The sequence below is a fragment of the Diaporthe batatas genome (genome assembly GCF_019321695.1).
Source record: "Diaporthe batatas strain CRI 302-4 chromosome Unknown Contig00006, whole genome shotgun sequence".
Classification (NCBI taxonomy): domain Eukaryota; kingdom Fungi; phylum Ascomycota; class Sordariomycetes; order Diaporthales; family Diaporthaceae; genus Diaporthe; species Diaporthe batatas.
In genome coordinates, this window is record NW_025408553.1 from 493,901 (window position 1) to 517,002 (window position 23,102).

At 54.9% G+C, this 23,102-nt stretch overlaps 7 protein-coding genes across 7 annotated transcripts; 4 read left to right on the forward strand and 3 right to left on the reverse strand.

Moving 5' to 3' along the window:
• Window positions 1–4,501: 4,501 nt before the first annotated feature.
• On the forward strand, window positions 4,502–10,144 carry KVR01_006233 (uncharacterized protein). The gene is made up of 2 exons (XM_044791282.1): window positions 4,502–5,984; window positions 6,095–10,144. Exons 1-2 carry the CDS (start codon window positions 5,600–5,602, stop codon window positions 7,573–7,575), a joined length of 1,866 nt encoding a protein of 621 aa, XP_044645036.1. The 5' UTR covers window positions 4,502–5,599; the 3' UTR covers window positions 7,576–10,144.
• KVR01_005750 (uncharacterized protein) lies at window positions 8,119–10,125 on the reverse strand (the record flags this gene model as incomplete). The annotated part of the gene is made up of 2 exons (XM_044786580.1): window positions 8,119–8,877; window positions 8,911–10,125. The coding sequence occupies 2 exons, from the start codon at window positions 10,123–10,125 to the stop codon at window positions 8,119–8,121; spliced, it is 1,974 nt and encodes a 657-aa protein (XP_044644553.1).
• Window positions 10,145–11,398: 1,254 nt separating the features above from the next.
• KVR01_005821 (uncharacterized protein) lies at window positions 11,399–13,704 on the forward strand (the record flags this gene model as incomplete). The annotated part of the gene is made up of 10 exons (XM_044794625.1): window positions 11,399–11,506; window positions 11,647–11,823; window positions 11,886–12,150; window positions 12,314–12,376; window positions 12,477–12,508; window positions 12,564–12,616; window positions 12,671–12,722; window positions 13,013–13,157; window positions 13,272–13,424; window positions 13,553–13,704. 10 exons carry the CDS (start codon window positions 11,399–11,401, stop codon window positions 13,702–13,704), a joined length of 1,200 nt encoding a protein of 399 aa, XP_044644624.1.
• Window positions 13,705–14,606: 902 nt separating this feature from the next.
• On the forward strand, window positions 14,607–16,163 carry KVR01_006264 (uncharacterized protein). Its single transcript, XM_044790382.1, has 3 exons — window positions 14,607–15,385; window positions 15,526–15,891; window positions 15,958–16,163. The coding sequence occupies exons 1-3, from the start codon at window positions 14,860–14,862 to the stop codon at window positions 16,086–16,088; spliced, it is 1,023 nt and encodes a 340-aa protein (XP_044645067.1). The 5' UTR covers window positions 14,607–14,859; the 3' UTR covers window positions 16,089–16,163.
• A 10-nt stretch (window positions 16,164–16,173) lies between these two features.
• KVR01_006048 (uncharacterized protein) lies at window positions 16,174–17,970 on the reverse strand (the record flags this gene model as incomplete). The annotated part of the gene is made up of 1 exon (XM_044782630.1): window positions 16,174–17,970. The coding sequence occupies one exon, from the start codon at window positions 17,968–17,970 to the stop codon at window positions 16,174–16,176; it is 1,797 nt and encodes a 598-aa protein (XP_044644851.1).
• Window positions 17,971–18,487: 517 nt separating this feature from the next.
• Window positions 18,488–20,194, reverse strand: KVR01_005822 (uncharacterized protein; the record flags this gene model as incomplete). Its single annotated transcript, XM_044791019.1, has 2 exons — window positions 18,488–19,977; window positions 20,056–20,194. The coding sequence occupies 2 exons, from the start codon at window positions 20,192–20,194 to the stop codon at window positions 18,488–18,490; spliced, it is 1,629 nt and encodes a 542-aa protein (XP_044644625.1).
• A 901-nt stretch (window positions 20,195–21,095) lies between these two features.
• Window positions 21,096–22,861, forward strand: KVR01_005823 (uncharacterized protein). Its single transcript, XM_044787138.1, has 2 exons — window positions 21,096–22,014; window positions 22,091–22,861. The coding sequence occupies exons 1-2, from the start codon at window positions 21,598–21,600 to the stop codon at window positions 22,634–22,636; spliced, it is 963 nt and encodes a 320-aa protein (XP_044644626.1). The 5' UTR covers window positions 21,096–21,597; the 3' UTR covers window positions 22,637–22,861.
• Window positions 22,862–23,102: the final 241 nt, after the last annotated feature.

Consider the following 23,102-nt stretch of genomic DNA (forward strand, 5'->3'; position numbering starts at 1 on the left):
GCGGCTTGGAGACGTGGGTCACCACGGCACGGCTCGTACCCGCGCCTGCGCTCCCGTCCGCGTGGGCGTGGGCGTGGGCGTGGGCGTCGTCCTCTTCGAATTCAACGGCAGACTCGGCGATGGGGCTGAAGCTGCTGCAGCTCAAGTCGGACATGGTGGGCAGGGAGATGGCGTCAAAGGTTCCGTCGATGGGGCTGATGAGGTGGACCGGCTCGCCCTTGGTGTCGACGTTGTAGTGATACCAATCATGGTGTTCGACACTGCCGCTGCTACCGACTGACCAGCGACGGGTCGACGCGAACGAGAGTCTCCGGTCGAGTTGGCTGGTGACTGTGGATGAGGCATTGGAGTTCCGCTTCCTCCTCTGGCGGGGCCGCACTGCCTCGTACGAGCAGTCGAGGCCTCGCTCGGCGCAGCGTGAGCAGGATGGCCGGAGTTCGTCGCACTTCTTCTTCTGTGAGGGTCGTCAGCGGAAGCTCTGCTGGCGAAGCTTACCCGCAGGCATCAGTGCAAGAGGGTGGTACTGGATCCTGAGACATGGAGATCGGACGAACCTTTTCTTTACTGTGCATGGTCAGCCGATGTGCAACGAGTTGTGTGGAGGTGGCGTCATTGACGCGCAGGAGGCTACTTACCAAAACGTACAGCCTGGTGAAACACAAACAAGTCTCGTGGTCAGCTCAAATCATGCACTCGAGAAGCGTAGGCATTGTGATGACTGGTGAGTCTGGAGGGAGGACTGAAGGTGTATGTATGATATGTGACGTGATGCAGGTTCCCACCCAAACATGTAGGGGGCGATCGGGATTGAGTCTGTCGACGTGTGGCTGAAATAGACTGATTGAGTTGTCTTGGAATGAACATACCTGCCCTCGACCGTCTCTTGGGGGCTTTGGGGGGCGCCACTTTCGTATATAACAACATCCTGCCGGGCTCCAACATTGAACCCATGACGTTCCGAGATTTTGGGGTTTGTGATATTTCAAATGCCAGCGCCGTCGATCCTTTATGTGCAGTCGGGTCTCCTACTCTTTACAATCTCAGACAAGTTCAACAATGGCTCATGATTTTGAAAACAACCATGGCCTGGTGGGCGGAAATTCGACGAGTCGGGGTGTGGGCGCAGTCTATTATGCGAATGTCGCTGACGCGCCAGGTCGAACACTCGGACTGCGGGGGACGAGTCGTGGATGTGGGAGTGGAAATTGGGGTCGCAGACAAGCAAAGCGGTACGGGACGGGAATTCTGGGGTCTGGGGATTCTGGGGGGTGGCGATCGCAGGGCGCAGGCTGCGCAACTCGGTGGATCAGTCGGCCAGGTCGTTGAATGTCGGTCGAGAAGAGGTCGTCGGTCTGGGGGAGAGAGGGAAGGGACAATATGGAAAAGTGCGAGGAGAAAGGAGAAGGTCCAAGGTCAGATCCAGAGCGGTCACAAGCCATACTTGGAATCGAGTCACGATGGCGTCTGGACTCTGGACTCTCGTAGTTTACGCTTCCCCTGCCCACCACGCCCGTTACGGGCAAGGTCCGCCTGGACGGTACCTACGGCCTTTGTTAGCCAGGTTGGCCAGCCTTCCAGCCCCAGTGCCCGGGCTCATGGGGTCCTGGGGCCTGGGGCCTGGGGCCTGGGGCTCCCCCAACCCGTTGTGGCTTCCACAGAGCCAAAGCTTTCTTTCCCCATCCCCCACCACGGGCCTGGGCAGCCCCTGGTCCTCGAACCAAGGTCACAGCACGGCGGAGGTGGACCTGATCTTGCCCCATTCCGGGTTAAGCTTGGGGCGGCCGAGACACCTAATTGATGGACCTGCGGGCTTGGAAGTGGAGAGAGGGCGAGCCATGCGGGGTTTGGTAACTTTGGTCCAGTGTTGGGCCTGGCCCCCCAGCCTGCCCAGCTGCTCAGGCTCGTGGCCCGTGGCCCGTGGCCCGCTGGCACCGCCGACGGTCCAGATATTACCCGTGGACACTACTACATAGCATATCTACTATGTAGTAGTCTAGCACGCGCCCGCCATGCCAACCAGCTGCATGGGAACGCATGCTCTCAGCCCTGCGCCCCAGCGCCCATGCACAGAACACTATCATCCGAGCAATACTATCACGGAAAGCTGTCACTTCTAGCGTCAAACAATATTGTGCCAACATCGTGTCGGGCCGCACGAGCATGCAGGCTGACAGGTGGCGCGCCATGAGGCGATTCTCATACAGCGCTCAGATCTGTTGGGTAGTTGAGTGATATCGGTGCGCAAAAGGGGACAGAAGCTCTAATCTGCCAAGTTCCTTCCATCGTGATTAAGTACTTTTTCAAAGTACATGATAACTGGCTCCCAGGAGATGCTGATAGCAGGTGTGGGGAACTTTGTACCATAGCAAACTGTTATGATTATATAACACCTTTGGGAAAGCAATGGAACATGGCAGCGTGGCGGAGTGGTCTAACGCGATAGACTCGAAATCTATTCTCTTCGGAGGCATCGGTTCAAATCCGATCGCTGTCGACACTTTTGGTTTTTGTCGCACTTCATCCTAGATTCGACCTCATTTCTTTTTAACTACCACTGTACACTTGAGCATATTTGTTTTTGCTCATCCCTGGGAGACTGGCAGGTTTAAAGTGGGAGCAGGGGACTCCCAGGCGGACAGAGACGGGGTGATGTGAGGGAGGGTAGGAGGGCCAAGGAGACTCGGATGCCCAGAAATCTGGGGAAACCTAGGAACCCCAATTTCCCAAGACGCTATTCTCCATCCGCCACAGAAGCAACACAACGGAGCACCGTAGACACAGTTTGACGGCGCCGGCGCTACGGAAGAGCTATTTCTAGCCCAAGCCCACGATCTGGGAGATCTTGCATCATGAAGTCGTACCGTAGACTAGAAGGCAGCTAGAGCCGTCGCTCGGGCACTTCTGGCACTCTGGGGATGTATGTCGGTGCAGGTGCTGGAGGCGACTCTGCAATGCCAGGCAGTCTAATTATGAGCTACAAATAAATTGACCGTGCTGGGGCCGTTGGTGCGGGCCAAGTACCTGGGTTGCTCGGAGAAGGCCCCATCCGGCAGGTGGTCGGGCTGGGATGGGTTGGAGGACTCCCAAGAGAGATGAGGGATGGATACGAGGGCGATGGGCTTGCGGGCCACGGGAAGCACTAGACTAGAGAATCGAACTGCGAGACTGCGTCACCGCAACTCTGGTATGCTCGGCTGTCCTTCTGCCAAACCCCAATAGGTACATGTGCACAAACTCCAAGGCTATGCCTGGTAGCCAGAGGTAGTCGGCACCAATGGATGCATTCTGCCATTCATGGGTTGGCTGTATGGACCTGTAGACACGGAGGACGATGTGAGACTTTTGCACCAACCACTTCCGCAGCAAGGCCTTCCAGCGCCGACGACTGCAGCTCACCTCTCACAACCGAACCGACCTTTTCTTTCAATCCGTATCGCTGACCAGTCCCACGTCAACCGTCAATGTTTCCGTCGTGCTGCCTTTCGTAAACCTATCCCGAGGATGAGAGGGGACCTGCACGTACTCGGTATACTGTGCGTGTAGAGGCCGTAACAGCTCACATGCAAGGGGACCGAAACATCTGCAAGTAAATGAATCAGCACGAACCTTTCACCCCGCCTTTGCAGTAGGGCATCTACCAAATCTCCCTACCTTACAAGACCTGTGGACGGCACATTTTCGATTCTGACCTTCTGAATCACCGTCAGACCTGTTGGGCCGGTATTGGTTTCGACCCTGCAAGCTGTCGGTGAGATGTGTGTCACGCTCGCCAGTCCTGTTCTCCTCCGTCATGTCTCCCGAGCACCGGAATCCCTCGGAGGTGAGGCTCCTCGGAACCTTGCCGAACTCTTGCAGGAGATGCCCACGACCCATCCTGAAGTCAGCCCTGTGGTTTTCACATGGCTCAAGCATCGCAGGCCGCGCCGACCGGATCCCGAATTTGTCAATCCAACCTGGACGGCACGCCCGGCAGGACCATGCGGTAAGATATGACTACGAATGCTGAGCATACAACATGGTGCTGTTGCACAGAAGATGCTTCTCGTTGTGTCACGCGTTCGGGCCACCCCACGCAAAAGCATTGGTGGCCTTGTGCCATCGACTGCAGGAGCAATATCTAGAGGCTCTTTAGTCAACTGGTGGTAAGCCACATTTAAGTGGCACTCACTTCGATTCGATCCGTCTCACCACTGGCAAGAGCAAGACGGGCAAGACGGGCCCACGAGACAATGCTCCTCGGTAAGGATGCATGTCAGACTCACGCACATCGTGCAGACAGGCAAGACAGCGCGTATGCATGTCTCTTCGGAAGCGATGCCCACCCATCAGGCATGCAGGGCCTTTCCCTTTCTGGCACCAGCCACTCCTCCTGCAGGCTGGGGTTACGTTTGGGTCCAATTGCAGCGGCCAAGACGGCTGACTTTCCCTCCCCGGTTTTTCCATTGGCTCAAATCCACCAGATGCTCACGGCAGCGTTGGCCCTCGTCGGCCTTGGGACATCCTTCGGTGCATCCACAACAGACACACCCTCTATCGCCTGATACTGAGAGGCACGAAGCCCAGCGCCGACATTGGCGGCAGGGCCACCTGCAAGGCAACAGGATTCGGCACTGTCGGCCATCGCCGCGGCCGTGTCCAGATCGGGACTCTCTACGTGTGAAGGGCAGCAGCTCGTCCCACACTGGCAGGACTGACTGAGAGGCCCCATCCTCAGTTCCTTCTACCACATGTCTGGGACATCAGCATGTTCAGCCGCTGCTTACCCATGGCATTTTGGCCTTTGCCGTCGCGCCTGATGAGCATTTTCCACTCGCTCTGATCCTTGTCCTCGATCTCTTTACTCAGGCTGATATACCACCAGTTCAGCCCTTCAGAGCGTTCCATCACATGGGCTCAGATTAGAAACATACATGCTTCCGCCCCACACTGCTCCTCCTGCCAGTTCGTCAAGGGGGCAGGCAGTCTGTTCTGTCTGTCTGACAGAGTTCCTGTCGTCTGCAACATTTTGTGCTTATCACACCTTTCTTGTTTCACTCACTGGTTGTCTGAGAGACGTGTTCGCAAAAGTGGACTGCGCTCGCCGGCCCATCGTGCGCCGGCTGTGCGGGAGGGAATCGTTGCCTGCAGGTCTGCGGCGTAAAGTCCTACGGACCGAAAACTCAGCCACCAGAACAACAGCCGCACACACAAGACTGCGCTTGTGCTCCTACCACAGTACTCTGCAGACACCCCCACCCCCCACGAGATGGGATAGAATAGCTTAGCCATCTCTCCCATTGCAGCACGTTCTGGACCGCCCGGTTCCCTTTCTCCCTCTCCGTTTTTGCCCTGCTGACCTGTGAAGCTGGCCCTTGCTTTCTCTCTCTTCCTCACTTCCTCACTTCCTCCTCGCTCATACGTCCCCGGCGCACCTGTCCCTCCTTCACCTCTGCCACTGTCCCGATCTCGACCTTGTTCATGAGGATATTGTCGTGCATGCTGCCGCATGTCGGCCCATGATTGATTTTTTCCGAACTCGCACGGACTGGCCGGAGAAGGCAACACGTACAAGACGGAGCGCAGAACGAGAGGCTCGGTAGAGCTCGCCGGGACGCGCGGTATGGGGAGTAGTCGTGGGGCGCGGTCGTGGGCCCCCTGCACAATGCTGCCGCTGCTTCTGCTGCTGCTATCCGCAGCTTTGCCCAGGCACGCCGCAGCCATGTTCCAAGGCGACGGGAAGCGCGAATATGTGCACAGGGTCTACAAGGTTAAAATCACCGAAGATCACCTAACTCCGGATTCTCAACTCGACAAGCGTGCAAAGGACCAGTGCCCGACAAGCTATAGTCTGTGTTCAGCCTCGGTGGGCGGCGGCTGCTGTCCAAACGACTACTCATGCGCGAAGGACTCATGCTATGCGACGACCGCCGCCGTATCGACGTGTGCTGGGCTCGCATCGTACTATGCGTGCCCGCTCGAATCTGGTGGGGGCTGCTGCCCTCAAGGTCCGTCACTCCTGTACATATGTAGCCACTTCAGCAGGCCGGATTCCAAGTGCATACTCGGAGTTCGCTCTTGTCACGACCATTGACTAACACCGCGTCTGTTCGTCTAGGTCTCATTTGTGGTGCCAACCAGGCGTGTAGCCCGCCTGCTGGTGCTACTGTCACCCAGACATGCCCTGGCACTGGCTACACCGCGTGTGCAGCCTCTCTCGGTGGCGGCTGCTGCCAGAGTGGTATGGCTTGCGGGTCGTCAAAATGCTACAGTGTGACACCGACGACGAGTGTCGCCGTCATTGCAACCACGCAAGACGGCTCGGCAACAACGATAACCTCCACGTCCGTGTTCACTGTAACCGGCGACCCGTCTAACTCCGAGAATGTTGTCCCCCAAATCTACCCATCTACGTACCCAAAGAAGGCGGCTACAGAAGGCGACGACTCATCCGGTGGAGGCGGCTCTGGTGGTCTTTCGAAGGGCGCGATCGGGGGCATTGTCGGGGGCGCAGCAGCCCTTCTGGTGATCTTCCTGGCTGTCGCGTGGTTCCTCGTCAAACGCCTCAACAAAACTAAACGCGCAGTCGAGTCCCGCCGCGAAACAACTTCAGGCTCCGGAACCCGTCAGACCAACGAGAAGAAGTCAGCAACCCAAGTCAGCATCGTCCGAATGCAACAACCGACCCCGTCTGAATTTGATGCAATGGACTACGACCCGCTTATGATGCCTTCCTCGAGCATTGCATCACCTCAAGGGCAGAACATGGGTCCTCGGCCAGGAAACGGCAGGTCACGAAGTGGTTCCGACACGCTCAGCCAGCCAAGCGGTTACAGTGGTTCGGCTGCTGGGCCGCGGTGGAACACCCCGAGCGTTGACTCGGACGGTGGGGACAGCAACTCCAGGGAGTACTTCACACTCCCTCCAAGGGTACACAACCAGCTCGGGGGCCGAAGAATCAGTGAGGTATCGTCCCAGTATAGCCAATACAGCTACCACCGCTTCATCCACGGCGGCCGCCGCCACGGCCGAAACCACAGCAACGCCAGCGAGCTATCCGCAGGCAGTGATTCCGAGCTGGGCTCCCAGCACGGCATCGGGTCCCCGCTCATCGGCCCGACCGCCGCGGTAGAGCTGGGCAACGAGGGTCCCGTCCCGGAGCTACCGGGGTCGGACACCGAGACCGAGAGCAATGGCGGCCGCCGACCCGGCCAGCCGCGCAGGCGGTCCTCGGGCGTCGTCTCGCCCTTGTCAACAACCTCGGTCAACAAGCCACCGCTGACACATGCGAACGCGCGCCGGAGGGGGAATAGTACTGTCAGCACCCTGGACGGGCAGAACGGCAGCGGAGGCAGGGGGAGGAGCGACAGCTCGGTGGCGACCGAGTCGCGGCTCGGCAGCATCGACGAGTCCGCCACTACGGCTGCTGTGCCGGCGACGAACTCAATGCATGGGTACTTTGGTTCGCCGACGACAGCAGTGGGACAGACTGCAGCGGGCAGGGGGGATGACTTCGACACGCCGCCTTTGCCTGGGTTTGTTTCCCTTGGACCCCCTCTTGCAGGGAGTCAAACGGATCATGGACAGGGCGGGAAGTGACCCCAATAGGATATAATAATCTGGATAGATTAATCGTGACAGGAGGATCCTGGAGGCGGGTTTTATACAGCAACGAATCGGCGGCTCGTCTACATATCACACTTCGGCGCACTGCGAGGCTTCTCAGGGTCTCAATACCAGCATATTCATTTAGGAAATCAGCGATGGGTCTGGAGTTTCACGGGGTTTATGGCTTCATTGTTGAAATCGCCTGCGGTATTGAGTCGGCATTTGGAAAGGGTAGAATGACCTCTCCATGTCGTCGTCGATAAGCCGCTGTAAGGCTCTCGGTCTGCATATGGTTCCTTAGGTCCTGTTTTTGTTTAAATCACACAGAGTTACTCGAAGCGTTTCATAGAACATTGGATGCTGTGAAGACTTGATCCGAATATCAGGCAAAATGGGACACAATCTTATCTCTATGAGTTTATACTTGCAAGATGTCTCCTACTCGATCAACACCCGCGGAACGCCGACCCGAAGTGCACCCAGTGCTTCGGCTGCGTTCCCATGGTATCAGTCTAGAGCGGTCCAGGGCGTACGTCACAATCTCTCAAAGACTGGCAAACGTTCCAACGGCGCATCAACCTCTGACGTTGCACCGCCTTCGTACACTTTATCGCCTTCCATCTCCTTCCACTTAGCCCCGGTGGGGAAGTAGACCTGCCTCTTGGTCAAACCGGGGTATAGAATGGGAGCAACGAGGTACTTTCCACCAAACATGTACTCATCCTCCACCTCCCAAGCCTGGTCATCCTTGGGGAACTCCAAGAACAACGCTCTGATCAGAGGCGTGCCAGTCTTGCTTGCCTCCGTCATCAAGTCCCTGACGTAGTCCCTCAGGGTCTCCCTGAGCTTGAGGTACCGCTCGAGAATCGCGCCAACCTTCTCCCCGTACGACCACACCTCGTTATCCGCACCTGACGGGCACCTGCCGCCCCCGGTGTTAGAAAGAGGCGGCTTGTTCGGGTACCTGTCGCCGTGGAGGCGGAACACGGGCAGGAAGACGCCCCACTGGAACCACCTCACAAGCAGCTCCCTGAAGCCCTCGTCCTTTGGGTCCCCGCCGTGGAAGCCACCGATGTCCGTCGTCCAGTGCGAGATGCCCGCGATGCCCATGTTCAGGCCCGCTGCGAGCTGGTTGCGCAGGCTGCCCCAGCTGCTCGCAATGTCGCCACTCCAGACCAGCGCGCCGAACTTCTGGCTACCCGCCCACGCGCACCGCACGAGGTTAACGGTGTTGGGCTCGCGGCCCTGGAACCGCCCGCTGCCGTCCTTTGCGGTGGCGCCCTCGTAGAATGCCTGCGAGTAGCTGCGCGGGTAGATATTTCCCACGGCGAGCGAAGGCCCCAGGTGGTACCGCCAGTTGTCAAAGTCGTACTGCTGGTACTCAGGCTCCGCTTCGTCGAGCCAGAACAGACGGATCCCGTACTGCCCGTAGTTCTTGGCGGCCTTGGACCAGACATACTTCTGCGCGTCGGGCTTCGTCGCATCGAAGTGCGTCGTGTTGGCCTGGAAATCCATGACGTGCCTGAACCCGCGCTCGCTGCGGATCAGCAAGCCCTTCTCCAGCATCTCCGCCCAGTTCTCGCTGTCGGGCTCGACGGTCGGCCAGATCGATACCATCGGCTCGATGCCAAGCGACCTCAACTCGTCGCACATTGCTTGCGGGTCCGGCCAGTAGTCCTTGTCGAAAGACCATTCGCCCTGGGCGCGCCAGTGGAAGAAATCGATGACGAGGACGTCGAGGGGCAAGTCCCGCCGCTTGTATTCCCGCGCCACCTGCAGCGTCTCCTCCTGCGTCTGGTACCGCAGCTTACTCTGCCAGAACCCGAGGCCGTACTCGGGCATCATTGGGGGTTTACCAGTTACGGCGCAATATGCCTCGACGATCTTCTTGGGAGAATCGTCCACCACGATCCAGTAGTCAAGTTTCTTGGTGCTTGACGCAGAAAATGACATGGTATTCGTGCCCAGCACCGCCCTCCCGATGCTGGGGTTGTTCCAGAGCAGTCCGTATCCCAGGCTGCTGAGGAGAAACGGCACACTCGCCTGGCTGTTGCGGTGGGCCAGCTCTAGATCCGTCCCCTTCAGGTCCAAATACGGCTGCTGATACTGACCCATACCGTAAAGCTTCTCCTTCTTGGAGACCGACTCCAGTCGCAGTGTCAGTTCATAGTCCCCGCCGGTGATGGGCTTGAAATCGCGCGCCTGTATGTACAACGCTGAGGCCTTGGGGTCGCGCACATCATCCCGGTTGCGCATGTATTCCTCCAGGACGAGCTGGCCCGTCTTGGTGTTATGTATCGTGATCTTACCCGCCCGAGAGACCGTGGCGTGGACCAGCCCGTTGGTGATGGTTGCTTGCTCATCGCCGATCTTGATCTCAGGATTCAGCTCGGGCACAGGCTCATCAAGTGCCCAGTCCTCTGTGGGCATGGTGTCGCTCTTGGTCGAGCGGACCCGGAGTGCATTAGGCCCCCATGGCTCGAGGTTGAGAACCTCGTGGTCGTAGGTGTAAGTGAGGCGGTTTCCGTCTTGTGTCAACATCTTTCTTGGTCTGCACGGGGGACTTCGAGTCGGGGGCGGGGTTTGCTTCAGAACGTTTGGTTTAAAGAGTATCACAAATTCATAGGCAAACAACCATAATGGTTGACCGTCACGATGTCAACACCCCTTGAATTTCACCCGCGGCGATCCGTCGGGTGATTTGCTCGGGACATCATCACTGCGAGCAGCCCACATGGATCGTGGGCGAATTCCAGGCGGCCCAATCGTGACGGGCCGGACGATCGCTGCATGGCGTCTGCAGCATGTCTTAGGCTCAACTTACACGCATTCGTACGTAGTAATCACGGGGCCGATCGCGCAGCAACGAGCGGGGTGAAAGGTGAGGCTTTGCATAATCGGAGAACCAAGCTAACTGTAGCCCTGGGATGGTTCGGCTGCCGGTCCGTGCTACCGTGCTTCCTCTGCATAGTCTTGAGCGGAGCTCTTGCAAACCTCCAGTATTCTCATTTCCAATGCTATTTGCTCAAATTGTTATCAATCATGTTATTCTGAGTGCAAAATCAAACAGAGGTCTATACGAGCCTGGCAACGCCGTGTTCCAAGGTTGTATTGACCGTGGAGTTGCCAGCTTAACTGCGGCATTCGAATGTTTCTAAGGTTTCCTAGCAGGGGAATGTGAAGACATCCTATAGTCCATACCTATTCCTAAGTGATAATATTGTAAAGGCAGACCTTGCATTTCATTGGTTCAGGTTGGCGTTAATGCTCCCGTGCTGGACAACATTGAAGTGCAGGCCGATTTTTGATTGTTGCTTTGGCAAGTTCTCCGACCACCTAGGTAATGGGCATTAAAGATGCTGGTAACACTACCTAGGTAGGGAGTTCCGTTGGATTTCTAAGTTCATTCATTGTTCACCTGCGGTAAAATATGCCTGGAAACGGCTGTTCGAGGAACAACGAAGGCCGCGGCCCGGCCAGGCAGGACTCGGATGTCTTTGTTCAAGCTCTATTGAGATCCGCTCATCAGCACAGAGCATGTAACGATGAAAGGAAGACCTTGACGTTATCATGTCCAGTTCGAGCTACCACGTGCAGGCTTGCAGACTCAATAGTTTATCAAATCTTCCAGAGACACACTCGAGCACCTGGTTAAGTCTTTGCATCACGACTTCCGAGCGGTTCGTTGCTGAGTCCTGATAAATGGCCGCACAAAGCGCACCACCAGCATTCGCAGAATGGGCGGGCCCCGACATAATACCTGAAACAGATTATTCGGGCCAAGCTTCAACAGGAGATTTACAACTCGCACAGGATGCTTTTGAGCATTACTGGAACGGCCGCTATCACTGGTGGAGCCGAGAGAACGGTGCAGGCAGGCGCAGGGAACACTATAGAAGACTCCGGGTCCCGAAAATTAGACGTCCCTCGCTGCAAGCAGACCCGTCTGATCCTGATGCGCCTCGACTGAACCTAGGTGCCCGAAGATACAGATGGAGACAATCTACGCGTGAGGACTCAGAGAACTTGCAGCAGTACATGACTCAAATACAGGACGGGGAGTACAATGTCATGCCTTATATGCGCCCTCTGGGTTTCCGGTTGCTTAAGATTCTGGGAAAGGGCGGCTTTGGCATGGCGTGTTTGTTCGAGATGACTGATGTCGACGGGCAGAAGCATCAGATTGTTGTCAAGGCGGGTACAAGGAACGATTTGATGCGAGAACGAACATATCTCACTGTGGGTGGTTACCCTAGTATTCCGCACAAGAACATTCAAGACTTACACATATTCTTGAACAGCGGCTGGCTGGAGCGAGGCATATTCTTCAGCAGCAAGTGATACGGGGGTTACCTCCACCAGCAACTATCGAGCCAACTCCGCCGCATGTATTAAACCTCTTCGGTGGGAATCCTCCCGCATTCATCGAAGAGACGTTCAATATGAACCCAACCATGGTGGGCCTGGAATTTATGAAGTACGGCGATGTTCACAGCCTCCTACAAAAAGCCGGCAGTCACCAGAAGACATGGAAAAGCGAAGAGCTTTGGTACATCTTCCACTGCCGTGAGTATTTGAATATAACCATCCCGGTAAGGTAATCCACGTACAGCTGACCACGAGGTAGTCTTTAGAGGCTGTGTTGCATTGGCCTACCCAGACACTTGGCGTCGAGGGCGCAACCCATTAACGGAAGACATCACATTGCAAGAAGAGACAATACCCCTAGTCGATGGGCATCCAGCCAATCATGACGGTACTGTGGTTCATTTCGATATAGAGCCGCAGAATGGTAAGTTTCGAAGCACTTGATTCCAAACCCATGCCATCGCTTGCTGTTCGATAACTAATATCATCAGTGATGATTGGAAACTTCGACAATCAAACACAAGGCCACTTGCATAACACGACACCTATATTCAAGGTATGGGGGGGAACGAAGTACAAGAATTTGAGTACCAGTTCTGAACATAATGCAGATAGGCGACATGGGCATCGCGCAAACGTTTACACAACGACAACGCCGCCAGCTGTAAGCTTCGGCTTGTTGCACCCCCAAAATTGCATTGCTGACCGCTGTGCACAGTTGGCCTCTTCTGAGATGTAGGAGAGTAGGAAAACCATTTATTTTCACACCGGTAAGAGACCACATAGCTTTTTCGGGAGACAAGTAACGGCAATGGCTTCGCACATGCACGCACAAAGCGAGCCCCCCGACACGATATGCCCATTGGCTGATAAATATGTTTCACACAGGAGCAAAATACCAGAGACTGGGACTACATCGACAACAATACAGATCTAACGGCAGAGCCGACAGCTGGCCGGTACAACTGGACAACAAATTTATATCAGGCAGCACTTGTAACTCACATCACTTCTGAATCTGCCCCATGCCATAGTACAGATCCACTGATGATTTGAACAGATTATGTGGCAATTAATCCTAGGCGTGTACCCTGATGAGCCACCTCAAGTCGTTAAGCTCGACCTACCAAATTTCCCGTTTTGGACTTATGGTGGCATGCTGTTGTTTGATCAATCTGAGTCAACGCAACGCATAGACTTTGACCGTACGTGGATTCCGCGGATATTATGAGTGAATCCCCCGCCCTTCGGGTTTTGCAACACGAAGTCGGAGTCACAACAATAATACGGAGCGATGGGGCTGATCAGCTTGACTTTAGTACGCTTCGTCGTGGCCGCATGCATGTCCCACCTTCCACAAGCCAGGCCTACGATGGTGGACCTTGAACAAGTAATACTTCGGGCTCTCGGCTATGACTGGGCAGCTCGAGAGACCATGCCCGACGAGAAGTTCTCCATGAGGGAGCTCTTGGGTGAGCCGTCTCTGTAAGTCATCAGAAACCGCTGAAGACCCGCACGAAACTTGCAAGCACGAGAATGCATGGGGACTTTCCCCGGGTCATGCCTGTAGGTTCACGTAATCTAGTTAACAGTATAGCAGGCCATCCCAAAACCCGATCCCAGTACCGCCTGCGGGCGGCGCACCTCCACAGAGGGGACCCAACGCACCACCTCCACCTCAGCCTCCACCTCCGCCTCCTCCGCCTCCTCCGCCTCCATCTACGCCAGGCTCAATCCTGGCGGGTTTATTGAGTGGACCGGTCCTCGGTAATTTTCTAGATCGCATACGTTTGGGCTTAAGTAGCAGTAATTCGGGCGGCGACGTCGCGGCACCAAGTGGAGAGGACAATCAGAATCAAGACAGACCACCACCTCAGTCGCCCGCGGGCTCGCCGTAATCATTCTAAGTTGCGCTCCGAATTCTTGCCTATACCCCCAGGCCAGTTGTCTTCAGACCTGGTAGTGGTTTCTATTACTGGTGCGTTGCTTGCTATTCTTAGAGAGGGTACTGGGGCAGGTCGACAATATACTCTTAGATTTGCAGAGACGTCCTAGAATCGCTATAGGTAATTTCCTGTAAACAAGCTGTTGCTGAAGTGACTTTACTCCGCCGGGGGGAAATGCACAGATCTATGCCATTACTATACTTGCCGGTCGAAATTTCGAGCCCAGTCTTCAATTTCAGGCTGCATTTGTCTGTTATCGCATTGTGCTTCTGATTGAACCGGTGAGATGGCGGACCATGTTGTCTGCTCGATTTTCAAAGTGTTGTACAATCGCATGGAAAACATGCCTCTTTTCGCGCTATGAAGATAGGTGAAATTGCTGTACCGAACTCCTGGAACTATTGGGACTGTGCCGCGTCCTACAAGATAACAAGAACAATCACCTTCCATCCCAGTCTCGCCCACTTTTCGCGTGGAGACAGGTCCGGCCAAGCAGTCTTCCGATGGACCCACCCAGGGGCTGAGGTTCTCTGTGGGCCTCACGATACCCAGCCTTCAATGCCTTCCAGGCACGCCGAATCCGGCTTGGCAGTCCAACAATTTGGTCAACCGGAAATTTGAATGACGATGATGTTCACTAGAAGTCGTCCTTTCAAATCCCATTCCAAGTGTTGGCTCTTCCCCATTCGATATGACCTGGCACACAGGCCCGGTTTTAATTTTTACAATGCATCGTGGGCACACCCGCGTCTCAAGCAGGCTCCATGAAGGCCCACTAGAGGAGGTCTTGGAGCACCTGTTCCGCCCCTGAGAACCAGACGGTTCTAGGGCGCCAGACGATTAACCTCCATGACTTAAGTTGCAGATCCCCACCGGTCTTCGAACATTCTTCTGCACTTCGTACCCACGTGCAAAACCGACATAAACCCAAAACGGACTCGGAATTTATTCGACCACCACGATGCCTGCCTCGCTATCACCAACCACGCGCGGCGTTGTCTTTGCCCTACTGCTGGCAGGCGCCGCCCACGCTGGGGATGCACTCGTCGCCCGGGACGTGGATGTCGAGGCATACACCGAGCCCAGCACAGAGTGCCATGATGTTCATGTCATCATGGCCAGGGGAAACAACGAAGTCGCTGGGGCCGCGACACGGCAGACTTCTGTCGTCAAGGCAATTTGCGAAGGGCGGAAGAGTTGTGGGTGGGAAGATATTGAATATGACAACCCGGTGGACAACAAGTACGCTGAGGCATGCCACGAGGGTGCTGTCAATGGTTTGAAACAAATCAGATCGTACGGCAAGGACTGTCCGGACTCCAAGCTGGTTCTGACCGGTTATTCACAAGGCGCCCACGTCATCGGGGACATGCTTGGAGGAGGTGGAGGCACATTCGAGACTATGGGAGGTGGTGAACACATGGGTGAGGACAGTACCGAGGATTACGTCGAAGGACTGGACCAAGACAGTAGTCCTGGCAATCAAAGTGAGTCCATCATCAATGTTTCCTTGAGTCTAGGAAAGAATTTCAATTTCCGAATCGGGCAGAAGAGCAACCCCTCAGGGAAAAGAGGGAGCTCGCCTGTTGTGGAGCGTGGAAACGGTAGCTAACCATATCACCCATAGTCGTTGCGGCCTTCCTCTGGGGTGACACACGTCACGTTGCGGGCCAAGCATACGAGGCACTGGACGGTGGCGACTTCAAGGGCTGGTATCCACGCAACGAGACGGAACTCAAGAGCCTGAACAAGTGGTCAGACATTCTGAGGTCTTGGTGTGACGCGCGCGACGGAGTCTGCGCCTATGACACGACGGCGACTGTCAACTACACCTACCACTGGAACTATCTTGAACTTTACTCGCAGGATGCCGCGGACTGGCTGAGCATCAAGCTCGGAGAGAAGGAGAACACGACAGCTACGGCTACGCCGAGCTCGAGCTCGAGCTCCAGTAGCGCTACTGCAACCTCGAGTTCTTCATCAACAAGTGGTGGTAAGTAGACCCAGCTCCTCGCGTTTGATTAAATTTTGTTCATCTCTGACGTGAAATCTAAACCAGCAGCCGAATCGACCTCGACCTCGACCGCGGACTCTGACTCTAACTCTGAGTCAGGCGCCTGGAGAGCTGAGAGCGCACCGATCGCATCACTCGTGGCTGTCGTGGGATTGATGGCTGCTTTCTTCATGTAGTGGGCTAGAACAATGGCATCGGAGAACACAAGGTTTCTAATGAATAATATATAATAACGATACATTATATTTTCCTCCCCTCACGTCACCAAACTGGGGGTGAGTTCTCAAAATCCACTCCAGGAAAGATCGTTTTGAGAGTCTCCACTTTCGAGAGGATGATATCTCGCTGCGTCTTGTCTATTCTCTCGAACGACAGCAGGACCTTGACCAAGAGCAGAAAGTCCGACATGCACTGGTAAGACTGGCTCTGGTCAAACCTCGTGCTTTCTGCGCGGTCATTGCTCATCTCTGCCGGGCCCTCACCAGCTACAGGAAACAAAGTCATAACATCGGCGATAGTGTTGGCAATCTCGAAAATCTTCTGCAAGATGCCGCTCCCATGCTTGCCAATGCTTGTCTCCACCTGAAAATGCGCCAGCTTGCGCAGCTGTGCGGACAGGCGATGGGCAGGGAAGAAGAGCGAGAGCGCCTCGTGTCTCTCCGAGCCTGGTGGCTTGCTGCAAAGCAGGAAGTCCGACATGGCGATTTGCCAAACGATCGTCCGCATCCACGCGCGCGTGATGAATAGATCCGCAAGTTGCAGTTCCGTAAGGGCGGCCGGAGTCCCCTGCAGGCAACGCTGCTCTGCCTCAACCTCGGCCTCTTCGTCGTCCAGCTGCTGCTGTTTCTGTTCAATCCAATCGACTGTGATGCCGCCATTTTCAAGTCTGTCGTCGTTTAGTGGGTCAGCAGCGTTGTCGTTCTGAGCCATCCAGCTGGCAAGGAGATCATCGTCGAGAATGAGAAACAGCTTGATCAACCGTTTGAAGCCTAAGTCGATGTTGATAGGAATGGAATGATCCGTTGTACTTTTCGCATTTCTCAGAGGACGAAGAATGGGTGGAAAATAATTCGTTATGGTCAGAAATCGCTCGTGTATGTACGCTTCCCAGTATATTCTTTGCCGCCGGCCATAGTCGGATTCTGTAAGTGTCCCAGGCCCTCTGTCCACATGTAGCAGTTGAACCAGTGCAATCGCCTCCCTGAGAATCAAAAAAGCTTGCTCGGGCTTCTTGAATGCCATCCAGCAGATCTCGAGGAAGATGCAGGTCGCGATCCGGATTTCGATCAGATCTTCCGAGACACTTCTCTCCGATAACGCGTCGACCGGTGTCGCTTGCGCTCTGGCACGAATAGCATGGTTCATCAGATCATGTATGCGTTCAGAAGTCATGATTGGCATCCCGAGCCCGTTGCTGTTGATGAAGTTGATGCTTAGTTTATGAGTGTGTTGCTGCTGGGTCATGGTCAAGTTGATGGTCACAGCTGCAAAGCTGTAGACAAGAGCCGCATGTGTAGCGTCGCTTGACATGTGCCTAATAGAACAGCGAATTTGGTCCGATGTGACTATTGGATTCACTGGATAGGTGTAGTTTTCGAAGTCCGGGATCAGAGCTTGGAAGTAGTCCGTCGAGTAGTTTGCGTCCGCCGTGACAGGCGACGAAGCCCCCTTGCTCACCGTTGTTGCATATAAACCATGGCCTTTAATATGTGACCCAATTGCAGAGTCGTCTCCGATATCTCTGTTATGTTGTGGTGGGGGTGTGGAAGTCGGGATGGAGGAAATGTTGGATGTTTCTTCTTGTACGTCGCCTGAGCCGCGTGGACGAAGTGGAGGCCATGCCGAGTTTGAGCCAGGCCTCGGTTGTTTACCGCTACCCCCGTTTCTCAACTGAGCGACCAGGCGACCACGTCGGCCATGCGTGCGCTCTTTCCTTGGTGAGAACGTGCAGGACAGGTTGAAGTGTTCGCATTGCGGACACGGCTGCCGGCCGTTGCACCTGACCTTCCGAGTCCGACAGCCATCGCAGGCCTGTACCTTTGGCGCCCGATCGCTCATGAGGAATTCTCGGGGACGACTAGAGCCTCGTTTCGTGATCTATGAGACACGTTGGACGCATAGTCTGGAAGTCTGCCTTGGTACCTGTTGCTCATGCCAAACGTGATCCATGTCCCGGGGACGCCTTGAGTGACGCGGCCAAGAGGCCATGGACGAACTGCTGGTGTGGTACGGGCTAGCTTCGGAGTTATTACGAGCGATTTGTCGGGCATGCCATACTAGCACGACGCTACGGATTTGGGTCCATTTGCACTGATTCAACATCCCTGGACGCATTGGGTTGCTTTGTGTTCGAAGTCTTCGCAGGAACATATCGGTGACTTCCCCTGTCAAGTCTGGCGCTGAAAATGAACCCAAACTACCAGTGATGCTGGAAATGATTCTCTTGCGATATATGTAAACCAACTGAAATGCGCTCTAACGTTAATTGCTATTCAAGAAATATGTCCATATATACTCAAGTACCAGGGCATCCCACAACCACCACAACCACTGCAGATATTGTCGTGGATGGTTACTATGAAGATTGACGCGAAACAGTCTCAACAATTTCGACAGCACCCTCTTTCTTCTCGTCCCCGGGAGCTGAGTCATCCTTGGATGCTGCGAAGCGATCTACTACGGTCTTGTGAAATTTTCTGGCAGACACGCGCTGCTCGAACAAGACCTCCAGCTCTCCATAGGTCCTGTCTTTCGGTTCTGGCAACCGGAAATAGGTCCAAACTGCGCAGAGGGCACAAGTTCCAGCCCAGAAGAAACCAGTCTTGGCCCCCCAGCCCCAGGCCGTCGGGTTGATCATCTGAGGCGAAAGGACATTGGTGACAACGCCCATTATGTTGTACAAGTTCCTCGCCAGGACCACAGTCTTATTTCGCAAGCGTGTGGAGCTCAATTCAGAGACGAGCGAGTAACAGACAGGGCCGACGGTGACGTTATAGGTCAGGGTGTAGAGAAGCAGCAGCGCGACAATAGCCGAGCTCGCTGCAGAGTTTCCGGTTCCCATGATGCCGGCTAGACCAATACCAAGGAGGAAGAGAGCCATGGAGGCTTGGCCCCAGAAGTACATTGCGCGGCGCCCAAACCAGCGCATCAGGAACCAGGAGCTGATAGTCCCGAACGCACCGATGCCGTAGCCTGCCAGAGTCATGTTGAAAGCCTGGCTATCAGGTATTCCAGCATTTGTGTAAAAGTAGGTCGAGAAGCCGATGAATGTAGACCCGCAGAGAGTCTGGATGGCCCAAGTCATACAGACTATCTCAGTGCGACGTCGGTTGACTGGGCCTCTAAAGAGATCACGATAGGAAGTTCCCTCGCTGGCATGCTTCTCCAGCTCGTTGGTGTGGATCATCATGGAGATGTTGTTATCGATACTGAACTTCGTGTCGGCCGTGTTGCGTGCTGTCAGGCGAAGCAGAGAACGTTTGGCCTGGTCGTATCTGCCCTTGCGTACCAACCAATACGGAGACTCGGGGGCAAGGAAAATCAGAAGGATGAGAGGTAGTGGCCATATCCACTGCAGTGCAAATGGGATCTTGTATGACCATATTCCAAGTGCCTCCATGTGCTCGAGCATGCCAACCATGACACCAGCCGCTATAAGTTGACCAATCACCCAGCACAGATTGTTGTAGGTCGTAAGGTATGCCCGAAGGTGTAGAGGACACACATCAGCCGCATATGTAGTTGTAAGTGTTTGGAATACACCCCACGGGATACCGATCAGAAACTCGCCGATGAGAAGTTGCACAAGAGATTCCGAGAAGAAGATGATAAAGATGAAAGCCGCCACAAGAGTCATTGCACCCATGAGGGTCTTTCGGTAGCCGATCCTCTCAGAAATGATACCGCTGATGAACAAACCAGCGATCTCTCCGACGTAGATGGCATTTGAAAGACCGGCCTGCCAGGCAGCAGTCAGTTGGTAGTCGCCGTCTGGCGTCTGCTGGCCAAAGCGTTGCATGAAGGGCGGGAAGGCGTAGAGCTGGTTTAGCAGCGCCATGTCGAAGCCTTCCATGATAAGGCATGTCGATAATCCGATAGACCAGCCAATGGCCTTGGGGTATGTCCTGATTGAAGCCCAGAGGCCCAGCTGATGCTCGGCGTCCGTGGCTGCTGCCGCCTCCCGTGTGATAGAATCCATGTCCAAGCTTCCGTGGATATCACTGGACTTCTCTGCGTCGACCACAGCCGCCATGGGTGTGGCAGAGAGGGAGTTTGAAGTCATGTTGAGTCGTGCTGCAGGAGATCCAGGAGACAAAAGAATGCCTGAGGACTATGTCCTGACCGTGCGCAGTTTGAGTGATGAGGATGTGAGGCTGGTGAGGCTGGTGAGGCTGGTGATGTTCCATTCGAGGGAATAAGACATATTTATGTTGAATTCGAACGACCTGGCTCAACACCAAACGATATGTTGACGCATGTGAGCGGGAAAACGTCGCTGAGACTTCGGACTACCCGTAGACTGTGGTGTGGAGGCAGACGGGCTGGCTCCTCCTGCCCAGAGCAGCTAAGTGTCGTGTGGGGAGGCATCAATGATTCTTGTGGAGGACGGCCTTGCCCCAGGTTTGCTCCCCCGGATTTCGCCTCTCAGTGCTGCTAGCGGAGGTCAGACAAGATTCGACCTTGGTCGGGCCGACGAGAGCCAGAGACACCCACGTCCGGAGTTGGCGTGTGCCATGCTAGAGCCGAGGAGCGAGAACTTCCCCATGGGGTCAAGGCTGATGAGCCTAACGGTTAGCTGAGAACTAGGCCCGAATATCTGGGGATTTTGGGAGGGGTGCGCCAGCTCAACGACAGCCTACCCCTGACAAACAAGGTTGGCATGGCGATTTGGCTAACGTGTGTGCCTATGCAAAATTCATAATAGACTTTCAGAATCACTTTAGCGACCCTCGGGGAAATACGGCCAATGCTTTTTTTCAGTGGGTGATTGGGTATCATGATGGATTTTCCTTGGTACCGTCTTACAAGCGATCGAGCTCTGAATTATATGTGTGCGATAGCACCCGTGAAGTAGGAGGGAGCGTAGGTCCTAGACATCAACCGTTGGCGTCGCAGACCCAAGGGAGTCAATCACATCAGACCCCTCGGACCTCACCAGTGGTGGTTGCGGCCTGCTTGCATGGGCAATACCAATGACTCAATCTCACTAGCACTACAAGCAATAATAACTTAGAAGCTGATCTGGAGGTTATTCAAGGCCCCATCATTGCCACCAGTTGACATATTCATATGTGGTTTCGCTTCTATTCCGTACACGTCCGAGGACATACATGGCGCTTTCATACGGTGGTAAGTACTCAAGACCGAGCGTTGAAAAACACACAGTGTCAACAACAGCGGTGAAAACACGATAGGTAGTCGACAGTCTAAAGCTAGCCGTGGTTCATTCGCTGTATTTGATGAGTGATCACCAAACAATATACTCGGGAGCAAGGGGCTGGTAGCGTCGGATTTTAATGACGCTCCATTGGCTGAGATTCCCAAGCACTAAGTAGCGCCTATTGGCCCATAATCCTTCGGACACGTCTGAACGTCTGCCTGTCGCAACGACAACGCATCATTCTTTTTTCCAGACCGGAAGACTGCTGATGGTTGTGCCGTATAGGAGACTTTCACATCAATATTATGTCTGCCAAAATTGTCTTCGGTGCCGGCGGGATCGGCGGGACCGAGAAGGGCTTCACTTACACGTGGGACACAGCAGAGAAGGCTTCTTCGCTCCTCGACACTCTCGAGAGCCTGGGGCTTAAAGAGCTAGACTCGGCAGCCTCGTACCCTCCCGGCAACCCGTGGGACACCGAAAGGCTGTTGGGGGAGAGCAAAGCCATTGAGAGAGGCTTCGTCGTCGACTCTAAGATTCTCGGTGCCCGTGGACCGATGCTGACCGATGAACTCATCACCGCGAGCGTGGACAAGACGCTCCGATTGCTCAATGCCGGCAAGGTGCGGACCATGTATGCCCACTTCTGCGACAAGCATACGCCGACCGAGGAGACTGCGAAGGCTTTTGACCGACAATACCGGGACGGAAAGTTCGAGCGCGTACGTCGTTTTCCTCTGGCCAACCAAATTTGCACAATCTCATTATCAGGTCGCCGGCTGATCATATGAGACATAGTTGGGGCTTTGTAACTACACGTTCAAAGAGCTATCAGATTACTTCACAGTCTGTGATGAGAAAGGCTATGTCAAGCCCGCCGTGTACCAGGGCGAGTACAACGCGCTGGTGCGGGATGACGAAATCGAACTGATCCCGCTCCTACGCCAGCACAACTGTGCGTACTACGCTTACAGCCCCCTAGCCGGCGGCTTCCTCACGGGAAAGGTTACCTTCGCGACGAACGCTGAGTCCGAGCTCCACCGGACGCGGTTCCATGGGGCCAGCACATTCAAGCCATATGCCGATAAGTATGACACGCAGAAGATGCATGACGCCGTCAGAGCGCTCAAGAAGGTGTGTGACGAGGAAGGGGTGAGCCTCCAGGAGGCGAGTCTACGGTGGCTGATCTTTCACTCGAAGCTGAGTGAGGGAGATGCTGTGATCTTGGGGGCAACGAAGATGGGCCAGCTCGAGAGTAATGTAAGGGATGCTAGAAAGGGGCCTTTGGGAGACAAGGTGAAGCTAGCTGTTGAAGGAATGTTAAGGAGCGATGCCAAGTGGTAAAGCAATGTTGGTATTGAGCACTTGAGGGTACTCGAGACCTGCCTTTCAGGGGGGGGGGGGGGTTATGGGCTACCTGTATATGGGTCAAGGCTTCTGGGAGACATCGATATCGAAATCGCGGTGACAGAGGCTGTCACAGTCAAAGTCCGTCCACCTAGGTGAACTTTGTCTAACATGATCAATCACTGCTGCGTATCCGTGTTGCCGTTATATCGATCGAGTTCGATGGTTGTGATCTATGTATTTCTGTATTAATCTCCTCTCGCGGTATTCTCGGCCCGAAATCCCCCGGGGCTGTCAGCGGGCGACGCTCCCTGTGCGCCGGTTTGCAAATGCTTCCAGGACAGCAGTCCTTTGGGGGCTGTGAGCCGTGAGCAGGCGCATCGTGACGGCAGACTTGGGAAGTAATGCTGAAGTGCAACGCCAGACCGAATCGACAAAGTTGAAAATGCTGCAGGAATACGCC